An 18039-nucleotide genomic window follows, 5' to 3' on the forward strand; every position below is an offset into this window, starting at 1 on the left:
TACCTTCATATTGCATCATAATCTAGACGTTATGTACATTAAAAAAATATATGTGAGAATATTGATGTCAATACAAGGGAAGATAAAAGATACAGTCAACTCTCGTAAAGATTTGAAAGAGTTGAGGATAAGATCAGAGTTGCATTTGCAAGATACTGAGTCATCAGCTTATATGCCCTTTGGATGGTATACACTTTCAGGTGATGAGAGAAAAAAATTCTGTGACTAGTTCATGACAATCAAATTACCCGATGGTTATGCTTCGAACATGTCAAGATGTGTCTGAACTTATGATCGGAAGATAACTGGTCTTAAAAATCACGACTGTCATATATTTCTGCAACGATTTTTACCAGTTGGTGTGCACGAAAAGCTTACTCGAGATGTTCGTACAGCTCTCACAGAATTAGGGCAATTTTTCAAGAGTATTTGCAGTAGAATTTTGAAAGTTGATGCCTTATTAAAAATGGAAGCTGACATTGCATTGATATTATGCAAGTTGGAGAGTTTGTACCTGCTTTTATTCTTTGATGTAATGGTTCATTTGGCTGTGCATCTACCTTGTGAAGCTTTAGTTGTTGGCCTCATTAAGTATAGATGGATGTATCCTATTGAACAATTTTTGAGAAAACTTAAGCAATCTGTGGGGAATAAGGCTCGTCCGGAAAGATCAATCGCAGAGTCATACATTCATAATGAGCGGCATATATTTTGTTAAATGTATTTTCGTGGCGTTGATACTAGATTTACGATATCGGATCGAAATTATGAAGGTGGACAAATGGGAGTTTCGTCAGTATTTACCGTGTTTTTCCAGAAAGTACATTCCATAGGTGCACAAAAGGGCTATGACCTATGTGGGCGAGAGTTTGAAAGAGTTCGATGGTATGTCTTGAATAACTGTGAAGGGATTGAATACTATTTGAGGTTAGTGATAATCATCTAATTTAATAGTATTTTTAAGTGCATTTATAATAATATAGTGTATATTGATACAAATTAATAGTTCACATCAACATACGCAGCGAACATATACAACTACTTCGCACGAATGGTGTGACTGATGTAGAAAAGACGCGTGGATATAGATTTTATATAGTAGACAGAGAATGATATAAGAAAACTCAAAATTATGGGGTCGTAGTCAAAGAAAGCCATGGGGATGATAATATCGATTTTTACGGAATTGTGGAAGATATCATAGCGTTAAAGTATGTGGCGAGATATACGGTCTGGTTATTTAAATGTAATTGGTGGGATGTTTCAAATCCTAGGTTGGGAGTGCATAAGGATGGGTATTTTGTAAGTGTTAATATATCTCGCAAATGGTATGAAGACGATCCTTTCGTTCTCGCTTGCCAAGCAAATCTAGTTTTTTTATTTAGATGATCCGGAGTACAGAAATCCATGGCGGGTAGTTGAGAAGTTTGCACCAAGAAATATATATGATTATATTTCAGAGGCAGACAAACCATATGAAGAAGTTGATAGTCTAGACCATGAAGAAGTATATAAAGAAAATGAATCAGGCATCAATCTATTTGTTGACCTTTGATTCGGAGTATGGAAATCCATGGTGGGTAGTCAAGAAGTTTGCACCAAGAAATATATATGATTATATTCCAGAGGCAGACAAACTACATGAAGAAGTTGATAGTCCAAACCATGAAGAAGCATATCAAGAAAATAAATCAGGCATCAATCTATTTGTTGATCTAAGCCAATATGACATGGTCCCATTGCACAGAGAAGATGTTCAACCCAAAATATTTGAAGGTGAAATGTCGAAAGAACATGAATCAACTGAAGTGTCTACTGAGGATGAGAGTGACTGGTCCAACAAAATTGATACTGAATGATTTTTAAACAGATATTTGTGTAAGTATAATTCTTATAAAAATATTAAATGTATCATGTTCGAATAATAATTTATTATAATTTCAAACAGATTTGCCTTCTAAATGTAAAAGAACACGTGAGCCATCCCCACCACTTACTAACTCCCCGTGTGGTTCACCTGCCAACAAAGGTGGGTCAACATCACCAGAACCAGAGTAAGGTATTTTATCACTGTATATCTTTCGAATAAAATAATTTAATTAAAATATATGCTTTAATTATTGTATATATAGCTATTGTAAACCAGCGTAGAGTTAAAGGCATTACGATGGGTGTCTGCATAGAGAAAAAAAAGAAAATAGATAAAATTAAAGTTGATATACCTGATGATCACACCGGCGGCTCCGGGGATTCGACAGCTTGGCTTGCTTTTTACCTTGGTATACTTACTCGCACGTATTCACTAATGACCACATCCTCCTGGGCTAAAGTTTCCCAAGATGTGAAAGGCCACATCAAAAATCTTTATCTGGTAATAAGTTACTTTGTATAGCATTTTAATTTAAATAACCTTTGAAATTATACTAATTATTTATAATTTTTTGAAAGACGAGTTTGAACTAAATTTTGGCCAACAAGAGGATCAACTAACGATTGAAGAACTGATGTTGAATGCATTCTGGAGGTACAATGGTCAATGCCATACACACTATCAAAAGTTCAGTTCTACGACAGATGCGCATCAAAATCTATTTCAAGCAATGTCACCAAACGAATGAGAGAAAGTTCGTGATCTGTTTAAAGATCTTACTTATTAGGTAATTTCATTGCTATCTTTTTTTTAATAATATATGATAGATGCATTAAACATAACATTATAATACTTTTTTTTAGCAACGGAGTATGGTAAACAAAGCAAATAGATCAAATTTAACGATACACCATCATGTGGGTTCTTGATCTTTTCATCGTTCGTAAAAAAAATGGTTAGTTGTTCTAGTCTCCATTAAATATTAATATATACACTTTTCTGATTTAAATTCTGATATTGATTTTCATTTTGTATCAAGAAGAAAGTCATACTGACTATGATCTAACCCACTTGTATGCTAAAGCACATAAAAATCGTGATGGTGTTTGGAACAATCTTGAGGCAGAGGCAAATTATGTAAGTTTAAGTTTATTTAGTTCCATTGTCTAAAGATATTTTTGTTACCTATACTAATTTTAATTTTTTTTTTTGGTAGGGCAAGATGATATCTCTTAAAGAAACTACTGTGAATCCATCTGATGAATCATCTGTCATCGATGCTCAAATCTTTTCTCAAGTTCTTAGATCAAGTTTTGGACATTTAAGGGGCTTAGGATTTTGCGTGAAGCCATCCTCAACATCGTCATCCTCTTTTAAAGCCAGATCGAATGACGGCAAGACTAATAAATTAGAGGAAATTGCACTTGAGATAGAACGATTGAGGTCGAAGAAAAAAGAGTTGCTGACCCGATTAGATCAAGCAGCAAATTTAGAAAGTAAGATTAGAAGAGAGACTATAATTAAATAACCAAAAAATACTTGAACAATTCCAGTCAATGATGTTCCAAAACTCTATGCCACCACTACCACCATAATCATAATTCACTTAATTTTTTTTAATTGCCTTTATTTATGATGTTCGTAAATATTTGAACAATTAATGTATATATGATTACAATTTGTGTAATATTAGTATGTTCTTTTTAATTACATTTCATTCTGTTTAACCAATACCATTCAGACTTTAAATAACCCGTTCGAATGGTAAATTACCATTTATGCATGCATTCGAACAAAAATAGACACATTCGAACAAAAACAACCCATTCAAACGTATTTGGAAATACATTTCCTACGGTTGTTCTAACAATTAAATATTTATTCGAATAATGTTATTTTTCAAAACTCCGTTCGAATATAAGATTTCCTAAAATAGATTGTCTGTTCGAACGGTTAATATTTTTCTTCGAAGAAAGGTCACTTAAAAATGTGTTGGTTTGAATGAAAAGGATCACATATGGTTATTGGTTTGAATTAATATTTTATGTTATTTGAACAAAAGTGTAAGTTAGAACATAAATTTTTTTATTCAAACTTGATTCTGAGACGACATTTTTTTGTTTAAAAAAAATCCGTTCGAATAGTTTCGACTGGTTCAGCCCAATTTAAATTCTTAAAAGTACTTTTTGAAGACGAAAATCAATTTTTGTCTCCAAAAAGTTTCTGAGACGGCCTTTCTGAGACAAAATAGAGACAAATTTTTCGTCTCCAAAAACTTCTAGGGACGAAATTTGGATTTTTTGAGACAATTTTTTGTCTCAAAAAACCAATTTTCTTGTAGTGAGCTAGTTATGCAAAACTGAAATTGAAACAAATGAAAAACTCAGAATTTTAAAAAAGTTTACACTATCACATAACCACATGTAAAATAGCCATAAAATAGCCGTGCCTCGACCGTTATTTAACATATCACATAAGACAAAGGATAAAATTCAGAGGCACATAAGAAATTCATGATCTGTTATGGTATTTTGGCATCATGATAACAACATATATATGCAAGCATTAATTGATCTAGCGAGACCACAGAAAGGATCCCATGGCAAACTCTCTCTTTTGTTCAACATCCCCTATGAGTGGTAGCCCGTATTCTTTAAGCAAACAGTCAAGCTTCCACTCCGGCATATTCATGTAGTCAGCTTTGGTGTATCTTGGATAGTGCAGTGGCATCTGAAAGTATTGATTCTTCCCTTGCTGTCCGACGTTGGCACTGCTGCTGCCTTTGTTTAAAGAAGGTGTCGTTGCAGGTTTCATTCCCCCTCCAGTACTCATGCTTCTGAATGCTTTCCGTCGCTCTTTCCTTGTATCTCTGTAATCAGTATTTGGAAAAGTACTATATATCATGCCTATTTATAGTTGTGTAAAAAATTTTCTGAGGATCAGGGGGTGATTGATTAAGGATATTCTGTTGCATGCATGTTGTCCAGGTACGTATGGATTATTACAATATATTATCATCAACAGTTGTAACTTTTAATAGGCCAGAGTTGACGTCCAAGAAACATTGTCAACATAAAACTAGCAAAAAAGGAGAAATAATTACGTGGGGTAGTCATTTATTATAGGTTCCGACTTTCTGATTAATTAATAAATATCTTAGCAATTTAGTTGCTTTCAAGTAGATGCGGCCAAACTCAGCTAGCTAGTTGCTTCAAGAACTGTAAATAATCATATCATATTCATGGTGGAAAGTGAATGAACTTGATTTATTATTTTCATATGATATATGATATACTTTCATCAATATTGCTGTCAAGCAAATATTTATATATATATATATATATATTTATATATATATATATATATATATATTTTCCATGGCATCACCTGCCGATGGGAAAGGTACGTTTTTGATGCATGCTTCAGAGCTTCTCGATCCTGGTTTTACAGAAAACTTGTCTTTTAGAAGCTAGCATGGCTTCCATAAAATATCTTTAATAATTTTAAATTTTTACCATAGTCATGTACATAGTTTCTTTTTCTTTTTTTAATTTTTAAAGAGCAGAAGGCCACATGTCTAATAATGACCCCCTCCCATCTATATTAAATAAAACCTTCATTTGTGGCGAATGAATACCGTGATAATAAAAAACAAGGCCCATGAAGAAACCCAAGGAAGCCGCAACCAAGAAAACAATTTATGACAAGTCTATGGATCAAGAATGAAAATAAAACACCAAAAAACCAGACCTAACATCTTAACGAGGGAAGGCCTAAGAAATACAAATGGAGCAATCCCCTAAGAATCTAAGGCATATTACAGTTATTAGAATAAGTCAATTAAGCCATACTTTGGCTAACCAATCCACCACCCTATTAACTTCACAAAAATAATGCTGAAAATGGCAGTGAATAGTACAGGACAGCCCAACAAGTTCCTCCCAGAAATCATCTAGGTATCACACACCACCCTCTAAGCCACCAAGAGATAACCACCTTTGAATCCATTTCAATTGTCACATTAGTGATATTCAATGATTTGCAAATTCTCAAACCTTGAAGGAGTGCGATGAGTTTTGCTTTATTATTTGAGCCAAAGCCAATATGAGATGCATAACCCTTGGACATGTCGACTTAAATCATTATGAATAACCCCACCAATGCCACAAGAACCTGGGTTACTGAGACTATTACTATCCGCTTAACCCACCTTACCACTTTGCAACAAGGGACTTTAGGGACCACCTGTTTAATTCGCAGGGCCTCAAGGATCATGCCATCCTAGAATCTCGTAGGTTACTTAGCCGCCTGACAAAGGGAACCTAACCACACACAACTAGAATGAACAACAAATTCATAAGTTTCTAGAATAAATTCCATTCAAGCAAGACATATTCTACTCCATAGGTGCCAAGTAAGAACGATGGCCATGATACCAACAATAAAATCCACCTGCAAAGATGAGGTTGCAAGCTTGAACCAAGTCCCAGAAGTCTGTTTCCAAGATCCTCCAAGAGGACTACCAAAAAGAATGCCAAAAAAGGACCATACTTTTTGAGGAAAATCACCCTCAAAGAGCACATGGTTAATATCCTCAATATGACCTACATTATAGTAATCACATTCGAAAACAAGGGGAATACCAATACAACGCAATCTATCATCCACACTCAAGGCCATATGCCAAGCCCTCCAAAAGTGGCTAGACATTTTTAAAAGAAGGCTATTATGTCAAATCCAAGCATGCCAATCAAGAGATGAACCTCTAATACGAATACAATTTCAAATAGATTTGGTAGAGAACATTCCTATCTCCGTAGGAGTCCAAACAAGAACATCCTTTCCAAAATTAGGCCCTGATAAAGAGATTAAAATCTCATCCACCTTATCCTGTCCTACTAAGCTCTCCAAAAGATCCACATCCCAACTATCCGACAACCTGCAATCTTTAACTTTTAGCATATTGGTTATAATTTATAGCAAACTAGTTAACTTTGAGTCATATATGTACATAGTTATGGCAAACTGGTTGCCTATAATTTGTAGTTGTGTAATTTTTACATGAGTCATGTACATAGGAATTATAAAAATTGCAATTTATTTTTTTTATAGTTGTAGCTTTTAATAGGGGTTGACTTTCAAGAAATAATTTTATCAAGACAAAATAAGTAAAGGGAAGGAAAAATAATTATGTGGAGAAGTCTTTTAATTTATTGAAGTTTTTTGACTTTTGTGTTAAAATCATGGGGGGTTTTTATCATTAGTTTTCAGTACTTTTGGCGATTTGAAATTCATCCTAGGTGTTGTTTGTTAGGATTAACTACTCGTGCTATTAAGTTTTTGTTAAAGTATGTGCTAATGATAACCATCATAGATTCAAATCCTTATCACAACAAGATATGATTAAAATATCTCTACTCTTATCACTTAGTTGTTGGATGTACCTATCTCTTGTATTTTAGTCTTATCATGTTGTTAGTTTCGTGATTTACGTTGTACATGAGGTAATATATTTAAACAACATTACAATACAAGTTTTGGTAGCTTGCCAAACCATTCTTTTTTGCTCTTTGTTTTATGGTATTAGAGCAACTAACAGCCTACGCTTAGCCTATCTCTCCTCGTCCTCATGGCTACTCCAAATCTTGTTTTCCCACATCCTTCCCCTCACAAACCTTTCTCTCCCTTATTTACCACAATCCATCTCCCTAAAACTAAATGAAAATAACTATTTGTGCCCACAAAAGCTTTTGCCTACTCTTGAAGCCGAGCCATCCCTTAGTTCGAACTATACCATTTGAGTTTCGAAGGATTAGTTCATTCTGAGTTTGATTAATGTCACACTCTCTGAAAGTCATGTTTTGTCTACTATCTATGGACTCAACACATCCAATGATGTTTGGCATGCCTTGGAAACTTGTTTTGCCCCAAACTCTCAGTCTCATGTTACTTACTTGCGCAGGCAACTCAACACCATGCACCAAGGCTCCCAATCCTACCATGCATATCTCAACCAGGCCAAATCTTGGTCAAACCAATTAGCATTAGCTGTTATCGGGAAGTCTCTAAGCTATGAAGATCTTAATTCCTTTCTTGTTAGTGGTTTCAACCCTATTTCCCTTGTGCCACCCATTAGCAATTCCCCACCTTTAATGAATTTCAAGATGAATTATTGAATCATGAAGGCTCACTGACCTAGCAACAATCCACAAGTGCAGATCCTTCCACCTTTGTTTTTCACATCAAGAAATCTTACCAAACTTATAAATCTATTCAGTCTTTCTCCAAACAAATATAAACTTCCACCTATCGTGGCTCATCCTACCATCAACCTTCCTCATCTCCTTCCACTCCTCCTGCCTTTAATTCCATCGCACCAGCCACAAATCCCTCTGCCTTTCCTTCCAAGAATCATCTCCCCTGCCAAATTTGTGACAAAACCAACCATTGAGTCTTAAACTGCTACTACAGAATGAATTATTCCTACCAAGACAGGCATCCTCTAAACCCAACTAGCAGCAATGATTGCTCACACCAATGAAGCCTTTGATAGACAAAAATGGATCATGGATGGTGGTGCCAATGCACATATTACTAATGAGCTTGCAAATATGCAAATTCAGAACCTCTTTGAGAACAACACCATGGTCATTGTATGGAATGGAGCAGGCCTTGCTATTGAGAACATTGATTTAGCATTTCTAACCTTTCCACAATCTATTTCAAATAACACCTTCTTCCTTAATAATGTTTTACATTGTCCACAAGTTGTTAAGAGAAAATTGAGACACATTCTAGAAACTGGCCTTACCCTATTGGAACATTCTTATCTTTCTAACAAATATATGCCTGATGCCTTCTTAACTGCAATCTATATTATAAAAAAATTGCCAACTCCTACTCTAGACTAAAATTTTCCTTACTCTAAATTATACCACAAGGAACTTGATTATTAGAAACTTAGAGTCTTTGGATGCATGTGTTTTCCTTTTCTTCGACCATATGGCCCTCATAAGTTAGAGTATTGTTCAAAACCTTGCATTTTTCTAGGTTATAATTTTGTAGGATACAAATGTCTTGATCCCATTACCAATAAAGTCTAATTGTCTCAACATGTTATTTTTTATGAGTCTACCTTCCCAGCAAAGGATATCGCAACATCAAAACTGCCTTCTAAGTTGCTAGCTAAATGTGAGTCCCCTTTCCCTCACCCTTAGTCTCCACCTTTATCTGTGTCAACATCTTCTGTAGATTCTATTGCACCAAAACTTAGCCACAATTCCTCTTCCTTTATACCATGTGATCCCACAACCCCTTCCCATCCATTTGGCTCTACCCTTACTACAACATCTACTCTTTCTCCCTCTCATTCAATGCTCACCAGGTCCTAAACCAGTACAATCTAAATAGTCTCCTGAATTTACCCTCTACCACACTCCTAGTCACCCATTCATCCTTGACCACTCCAACTTAGATGAGTTTGAAGCCACTTCTTGTAGCAAGGCTGCTATAGACCTGAGATGGCACAAAGCCATGTACACTGAGTTTGAAGCTCTTGTTTCCAACAATACCTAGACCTTATGCCCTAAGCCTACTTATGAAAACATTATTGAAACAAGTGGGTTTTCAAGATTAACTAAAAACCTTATGGGAGTATAGAGAAGTTTAAAGCTCAGCTAGTCGCTAAGGGTGGTTAAGAATAACAAAGTGGAGTTGATTATAATGATACATTTAGCCCTGTTATAAAACCCTCTAAAATCCAAGTTATACTTAGTCTTGCAATCTATTTTAAGTGGAATAGAAGGCAACTTGATGTCTCAAATGCCTTTCTACGGAGATTTATTGGAGGAGGTGTTCATGGAATAACCTCAACATTTTATTGACCCCAAACACCCTAATTATGTCTACGGACTACACAAGGCCCTATATGACCTTAAGCCAGCTCCCTGAGCTTGGTTTGCAAGACTTTCCACCTTCGTACTTGACATTGGCTTTACGAATTCTCGTGTTGACACTTCTCTCTTTATTTATACTTTTGAAGACATCACTTTATACTTGCTTATTTATGTTGATGATCTCATTATCACGGGTTTCGATTCTACTGCTATTAGCTCACTAATCCTATGATTGCAACAAGAATTTGTAGTCAAATATCTCAGGCCATTTTGTTTTTCTTTTGGGATTAGAGTCTCTTGAACAACACAAGACTTGCATCTTTGTCAAACCAAGTACATTTAGGATATTTTGGCTCGAGCACACATGGAAGAGACTAAACCAGCACCATCACCATCTCCAACTTGCTCTAAATTATCAAAATTTGATGGCTCTCCACTTTCTGATCCAAAAGAATACAAGCACATTGTTGGTGCACTTTAATATTGCACCTTAACAAGACCAGATATTGCATTTACTGTCAATCAATTGTGATAGTACCTTCACTCTCCCACTATGACTCATTGGATAGTTGCAAAACATGTTCTCAGATACTTTAAGGAGACTGCTGATCATGGTCTTCAGTATACCTCTACCTCACTCCAACTAAATGCTTTTTGTGATGTTGATTGGGTGGGTAGCCCTGATGATTGCCGATCCACCTCAGGCTCTGCTATATTTCTTGGTAATTGTTTAATCTCTTGGAGTGTTAAGAAGCATAATGTGGTTTCTCGGTCAAGTATAGAGGCGAAATATCATTCCCTTACTCTCACAACAACTGAGCTCTATTGACTTAGAATGCTCTTTTCTAAAATTGGCATTGTTCTCCCAGTGGTTTCTATGCTATGGTGTGATAATGTGAGTGCCTCGGGCATAGCCTCCAACCTTGTGTTTCATGCTAGGACTAAGCACATTGAAGTAGACTATCACTTTATACAAGATAAGGTCTTAAGCCGTGACATTTTGGTGAAATTTATCTCTATTGGCAACCAAACATCTTACATACATTTTCACCAAGGGTCTTCCTTCGCCACGCTTTCTTAAACTCAAGTTCAAGTTAATGATGGTTCCTCACCCCATTTACTTGTGGGGGCATGTTAAAGTATGTGCTGATGATAACCATGGCATATTCAAATCCTTATCACAACAAGATATGATTAAGATAGATGATAAACATTTCTACTGATTAGCATACATGTACTTATCATATCACTTAGTTGTTGGATGTACTTATCTATTGTATTTTAGTCTTATCCGGTTGTTAGTTTCATGATTTGCTTGTAATCTATTTAAACAACAATACTATATATATATAAGTTGTGACAGCTTCGCCAAACCATTATTTTCTACTCTGTTTCAGTTTTTTGGATTTTATCCCTTCATCACATTTTCCATCTATCTCAATTAACGGATTACATGAGTCATCCCATTAGTTTGCCACTTGCCAAATTTTAAAATTAAAATAAAAAATAAATTTTAATAATTTATTTATTAAAAAAATCAAAAACCAAAATTAGTGGTTTGTGGGAGGGGGGGATCATCACCTCAATCCCCTCCCCATCAGTGGCCACCATGCGGTGGCCAAATTCATTATTGGACTCTAAGTGCAAGATCCAATTAATATTTATCTTATTTTACATTTGATCTGTTGGCCAAGATGCGAGAGAGGTTGTTAAGGAATCCCAGTAATCTCACATGCATGATATATATGCTGGTGCATGTGTTCTTGTCGATGTATATATGTAGTAGGTATTGGCCTCTTCACCTACTAGCTTTAAGTTTTTGGGTTGGATACTTCAATGAAGACCTACCAATGTGCAAGGAGAACTCACCCGAATTAATCACACCATCACATGAATCAGTTCATGAAGCCAAATGGTTCTTAATTAAATATGTAGTTGTTCCAGCAAATTAAATTATACAGCTAAAACTTGATTTATTTGACCTCTCAACAATGGGATGATGCAGCATTGCAGATCAGTAGAGTCATCTACAACTTTAAAATCTTCATCCTTTTTAGGTACGCCTATGTAGTCCTCTTCACGATCAACACTTAGAGAGCAAAATACATTTGAAGAGTTTGAGAAGATCTCCAAGTCATATTAGTTAATCACCTTGGTTTACGGGCCAAGTTAAATTATTTATTATATTTTGTATATGAATTTTAGAAAGTTGTAATGATAAAATGAAATGAGATCTTACTTCCAAACCGGCCCTTAATGTCCTTAGAATCCAAACTTCCATGACAATCAAACTTGGCGCATAGACCAAGGTGATTAACTAATCTGATACAAAACTATTAGATTCAACGTTAATGGTGTTGAACTCCCCTTAGAAAAACAAAGTGTCGGACTACCTTGAGAAGGTATAAGATCAATGCAACTTTGGTTAAAAATTGTGAATATTCTTTAGATTGGGGCAATATCACAGTACTTGTGGTAGTATTTTAATTATAACTTTTGTTATGAGTATTAAAATCGTGTATAAAATCTTAATTTGTAAAGTCAATTTGCGAGATTATTTTATGTAATTATTTTATGGAGGTAGCATTATTCTTTCTGAAATGCAGTTCTATATATTATTATTCTAAAAATTTTCCAGGCGGGTCACAGCGGTGCCAGCACCCTGTCTGTGAAATCAATGCCTTTGTTGTCCATCATACTGGGCGCGCGGTATATATAGATGTCAAATTTGCATGAATACTGATTGTATGTCAGGTTCAAGATGCCAAAAGATGCATATAGAATTCAATAGACGCATTAAGTTTAGGATTAGGACAAGCTGTTAAACTCACATCTTACAAATAATAAACACACAGAAAATAAAAAAAAATTAAAAATTGAAGGAAAAGTAAAAGGAAAGAGACTTTAGATTTCACTTTCTTAATTGTGATCTTCAGTGCATATCTCTGACATTTAATGGAACACCAATGCCTAGAAATGTTTAAGAGAATTAAGGTCACAACCTCCAATAACTGAAATGCTGCATGTGATGATACCTAGGCGCTGCTGGACGAGAAGATGGTTCAAGATCATGAAGAAGCCATAGACAAATATGCCAGCTTAATTCCTTGGGATTTTCCGAGAGAAAATTTGGTGGAAGAATTCTATGAAGCAAATCCAACATCACAATTCACAACAGAATGCGCTTTCCATGATTCAAAACAGCAAACCAACTCGTAGAAACGGCAGCATTAGTTAAAAATAGTCTTTCTGAGTACCCCTTCATGAAGAATTACTGGGAAGAAAACGCGCGTAGAGTTCAAATTTTCAGTTAGAACGGTTAACAGACAATTACTATATTCGAAACCGGAATGTCGAAACTCCCGGAGAACACTTCTACGGACACACAGCCCCACACAAACGCAGGACCATCCAACTCCACTGGTGTCGCATCTAATACTTCCTAACAAAGAAACACTCGCGAGAAATTTTCCAAGGAAAAAGTTTTTTCCGAGGAAAATCCTCAAAGAAGTTAATTTTTTCTGGGTTGTTTGGCAGCTTTATGGGCATTTGATCGTTGCCATCTTCATTTCCATTGAACACAGCACAGCTATTAGTAATTATCTCTTTATTTCATTTTTTAATTACGTTTCCCGTATGATTTTTCTTTTGATGCATTCATGAATCTCGTGATGTGCTTTGGATCATTCTTAAAATTTCAAATGCGTGTATTATGATCAGGAGATGGAGCAATTTCGTCACATTGGAGAGGTACTAGGGAGCATGAAAGCTCTAATGGTTTTCAGAGACAATATCCAAATCAACCAGCGGCAGTGCTGTCTGTTGCTTGATATCTTCAGCTTCGCTTACGAATCAATAGCAGAGGAGATGAGACAGAACCTGAGCTTTGAAGAAAAGAACCTGAAATGGAAAGTTCTTGAGCAGCCTCTGAGAGAAGTCCACAAAATATTCAAAGAAGGAGAAGCATATATTAGACAGTGCTTGGAAACCAAGGATTGGTGGGCTAGAGCCATTACCCTCTATCAGAACACTGACTGCATTGAATTTCACATCCACAACTTGCTTTGTAGCATTCCCACTGTCATCGAAGCGATTGAGACCGCAGGAGAGTTTTCTGGGTGGGATCAGGGTGATGTTCAAAAGAAGAGATTCGTGTATCTTAACAAGTATAGAACAGAATATAAAGATTATAAACTTTTCCAGTGGAAATTTGGAAGACAGTACCTCGTGACTCAGGATTTTTGTAATCGATTTGACGCGGTGTGGAAGGAAGACAGATGGATACTTCTAAACAAACTCCAGGAAAAGAAAACGTCGTGTTCGACCACGTATGATAAACGACTCAATATTCTTCTTTCCACGAACTTAGATGGGTCAGAGCCTCTATATGGAAGACTCTTGCCGAGTTCAATCCTTCTGAGGTCTAGGGACTACGTGGTGAGGAGACGATTAGGGGGTGGGAGTCAATACAAGGTGATCCAATGGTTGGGAGAAAGCTTTGCCATGAGGCATTTTTTCGGAGATATTGAACCTCTTGTTCCAGAGATTTCAAACCTATTATCTCTTTCCCACCCAAATATAATGCACTTTCTTTGCGGGTTCACTGATGAGGAAAAGAAAGAGTGTTATCTGCTTATGGAACTCATGAACAAAGACCTCTCCAGCCACATCAAAGAGGTTTCTGGCCCAAGGAAACGGAATCCATTCTCACTTTCAGCTGCAGTCGATCTTATGCTTCAAATTGCAAGAGGAATGGAATATCTGCATTCCAAGAAAATCTACCACGGAGATTTGAATCCTTCTAAGATTCTTGTCAAAGCAAGAGGCAGCAGCTCAACAGAAGGTAACTATCATGCAAAAGTTTCAGGGTTCGGACTATCCTCCGTTCGAAATGTCAGCCAAAAAAGCTCTTCAAACCAGAATGGAACCCCCCTCCCATTCATTTGGTATGCCCCAGAAGTTCTGGAAGAGCAAGAACGGAAAGGAAGTGCAGAGAATACCAAGTACGCAGAAAAGTCAGATGTGTACAGTTTTGGAATGGTCTGCTTTGAACTTTTAACTGGGAAAGTTCCTTTTGAGGATAGCCATCTTCAAGGAGACAAAATGAGTAGGAACATTAGGGCAGGAGAGAGACCTCTTTTCCCATACTATTCACCAAAATATTTGACCAATTTGACAAAGCGATGTTGGAATTCTGATCCAAACCAACGGCTAAGTTTCTCATCCATCTGTAGGATTCTTCGTTATGTAAAACGGTTCCTTGCACTGAATCCTGATTACAGTAGCCAGCAAGATCCTCCAACACCAATGGTAGATTACTGTGACATCGAGTCTGGACTCTTGAGGAAGCTCTCTTCAATGGGGTGCTCCGATCCATCGCCAATATCACAAGTCCCATTTCAGATTTTTGTTTACAGAGTTGAGGAGAAAGAGAGAACAAATTCAAACCTAAAAGAAAATTCGGAATCAGGAAGTGATGGAGCTTCAGCTTGTGGGGATGAAAATATGCTAATGATGGACGACCAAATCTTCTCACCTGCAAATGAAAGGAAGTCTTTAGCTTCACCTGAAAGGATCAACAAGAGAAACTCGTTGCCAAATAGATCTCCAGATTATAAAGTAAATAGACAACAAGGTACGTACTTTCCAGAGTAAATTTTTTGGATGGTATTAAATGTTCAATATATTATGTAGCACCTATTATGTATCTATTCTATCTCACTCTAAATCCTAAAGTTTGAACAAGAGCTCTAGAGGATCGGAATCCATCATGTGTATGGAATGTATTCACATAGAGAAATATTTTAACCACAAAAGGATTACATAAAAATAAATTAACAAACTGACGTGACTTAATGTAAGTTATATTATAAAGTTATTTTTATTGTAAAGTAGATCTATTATATTATATGAAGTCATGTCATTTGGTTACACAGTTTAGATGATATGAGATGTATTTTTAAAAGTTGAATAAAATATTATTATAATATGATTTTTTAATATTAATTTTGTTTTGAAATTTGAAAAAGTTGAATTGTTTATTATATTTTGTATGAAAATTTGAGAAAGTTGTAATGACTAGATGAGATGAAATGAGCTGAGATACTTTGATATTTAATAACCAAATCAGGCATAAGAGTAATACTATATACAGTTATGAAGTGCGCAAGCACCCAGCAATCGTTTTAAAAAAGAGTGGTTACGATTAAAAAATTATTTTTTTTCATATGCGTCTTGTATTAATTCATTTTTTTCAAAGAAACTATACAGCGCTTGCACAATCTACAACTATAAATATCATTTCTCATCTTGTATGATCTTGTTGTGACGATACCACTCCTCATTTCAGTATTACATGAGTCATTTATTCTTTAAACAACTATATACAAACGTAGGAATAGTGATCTTATCTAATTAATTTACCGACCCAATCAGATAGTTCAACTCTAGATAATTAAGGATGATAGACGGCCTATAGCAATTATGATGTGACATCATATGATTGAGAAACTATTAATTATCATGTAATGATTTGATGACATATCAGGAAACGGTAAATATATATATTTTTATATGGAAACTATTTTTCAAAATAAAACTAGGTGTGCTTCAAGATATTCATTAGCATGCTGTTTATTTTACCATGACATAGCAATCACATACAAGGAAGAACAATATATAAAGTGTTGTAAATGCATAAGCCATTCACATGAATAATTAATTTATTTGATGACAATATTATCCATTTTTTTTTCTGTTTATTGGAGCGCAGGAACAACAAAAGGACGAGTAAGACCTCCGCAAATAACCCCTTGTGGGCGTAGTATGAGAATGAGTTCAGAAAGCCAGCTAATATTGATGAGTCCAGTGTCGAGCAAAAGAATACCCAGATCACCTTCTGGTCATGCCTCAGATTCCGAGCTCTCCTAGACTTCGATGCCACCAAATCATCTGTCCTCACTCGCAATTAAATTCTAGAAATCTGGATATCTAGCTAGCTCAGAAATATATATAGACAAAGCTAGATACAAACGGTTGAAATGGCATGAAAATATTCATGGAGCTGACCCCAGCAATTCAGATAATGAGATTAACGCCATTGTTCTCGCAAAGGAACCATTTATCTTTTGACCAGAAAGGAAAAACATTGAATTTTTGTCGCAACAAATTTTTTGTGACAAAAATATTGTCCCCTCGTTATCACAATAATACCGTCCCAAAAACGACATTCTAGGATGGTTTTTTTTTTTTTTCCCGATCCATCAGAAAAGATTAATCTATTTAGTGATGAAGTTCACTGAACGTTGGTGTTTGTGACACATCCGTACTATCACTTAGAGCTGCTACCAATCATAAACGAGTTGGTAGCCATCCTCCCAACCCGCTGCCCCTGCCTAGGGCTACGCGGGATGGGCCTTTGCCTGGGCAAGGTGGCTATTTCCCTTCTTTCTCAACAAAGTGGTGGCACTAGCACTAATGCAATGGCACTATAGAAGTGAGGGAAGTAGAAGAAAAATGAAGAAGAGAGAGTAAGAAAAGAAGAATGCATGCGGAAGTAGAAGAAAGAAAACAAACAGAAATTAATGAGAAGAAAGAAAGAAAATAAAAAAAAGAAAAGGGGAGTAGTGCAACAAATTAGAAGGAGAAGAAGAAGAAGAAGAAGCTGTCGAGGGGACTAGCGACCTAATGCTGTTCACTAAATGTTCATCATTTCCCTATCTTATATATGCTATTCAGGGAAAATCTTACGCTAATTACTAATAAATTACTAAAATCTTATTCACGTGATAATTACAGCTAAGTAGGACATTGTGTTAACTTCCTCTCGATAGTATAGGTGAAGACTACAAAATTGATGAAGTGAGAGGTAGGAGAGAACATACGGGAACTATACAAGAAACTTTCTCTATCCATGCAGGAATAGGAGGTGATTTTGGTTGATACCAACTTACTTGAAAACTCAATCAATAGAGGCGAAAAATACTTAATTATATCCTTGCTAATGGAAAAATTACAACAAGAAAGCTTTTAAGTAAACAATGAGGAAGATTTGGCAACCAGTGAGGAAAATGTCATTTAAATACTTGCACTCCAAACTAATGCTAGTAGAGTTTGAAGATTGCATAGAGAAAGAAAGGGTGAAGAGGGAGGGGTAATGGTCATTTGATAAGAACCTGCTCACTACAACAAATATGGCTTTTAGTGACAGATTATAAATAGTGACGGTTTCCAAACTGTGACTAAAATGTATTTACTGTGACGGTTTGTGAGAAC

The 18039-nt window shown here is 35.8% G+C and overlaps 1 protein-coding gene across 1 annotated transcript; it reads left to right on the forward strand.

The window, feature by feature from the left end:
• Positions 1-13198: 13198 nt before the first annotated feature.
• Positions 13199-16877, forward strand: LOC122301988 (mitogen-activated protein kinase kinase kinase 7-like). The gene is made up of 3 exons (XM_043113325.1): positions 13199-13360; positions 13486-15400; positions 16538-16877. Exons 2-3 carry the CDS (start codon positions 13489-13491, stop codon positions 16693-16695), a joined length of 2070 nt encoding a protein of 689 aa, XP_042969259.1. The 5' UTR covers positions 13199-13360; positions 13486-13488; the 3' UTR covers positions 16696-16877.
• The last annotated feature ends 1162 nt before the right edge of the window (positions 16878-18039 follow it).

The sequence above is a fragment of the Carya illinoinensis genome, chromosome 2, assembly GCF_018687715.1.
Source record: "Carya illinoinensis cultivar Pawnee chromosome 2, C.illinoinensisPawnee_v1, whole genome shotgun sequence".
In the NCBI taxonomy this organism is placed as follows: Eukaryota; Viridiplantae; Streptophyta; class Magnoliopsida; order Fagales; family Juglandaceae; genus Carya; species Carya illinoinensis.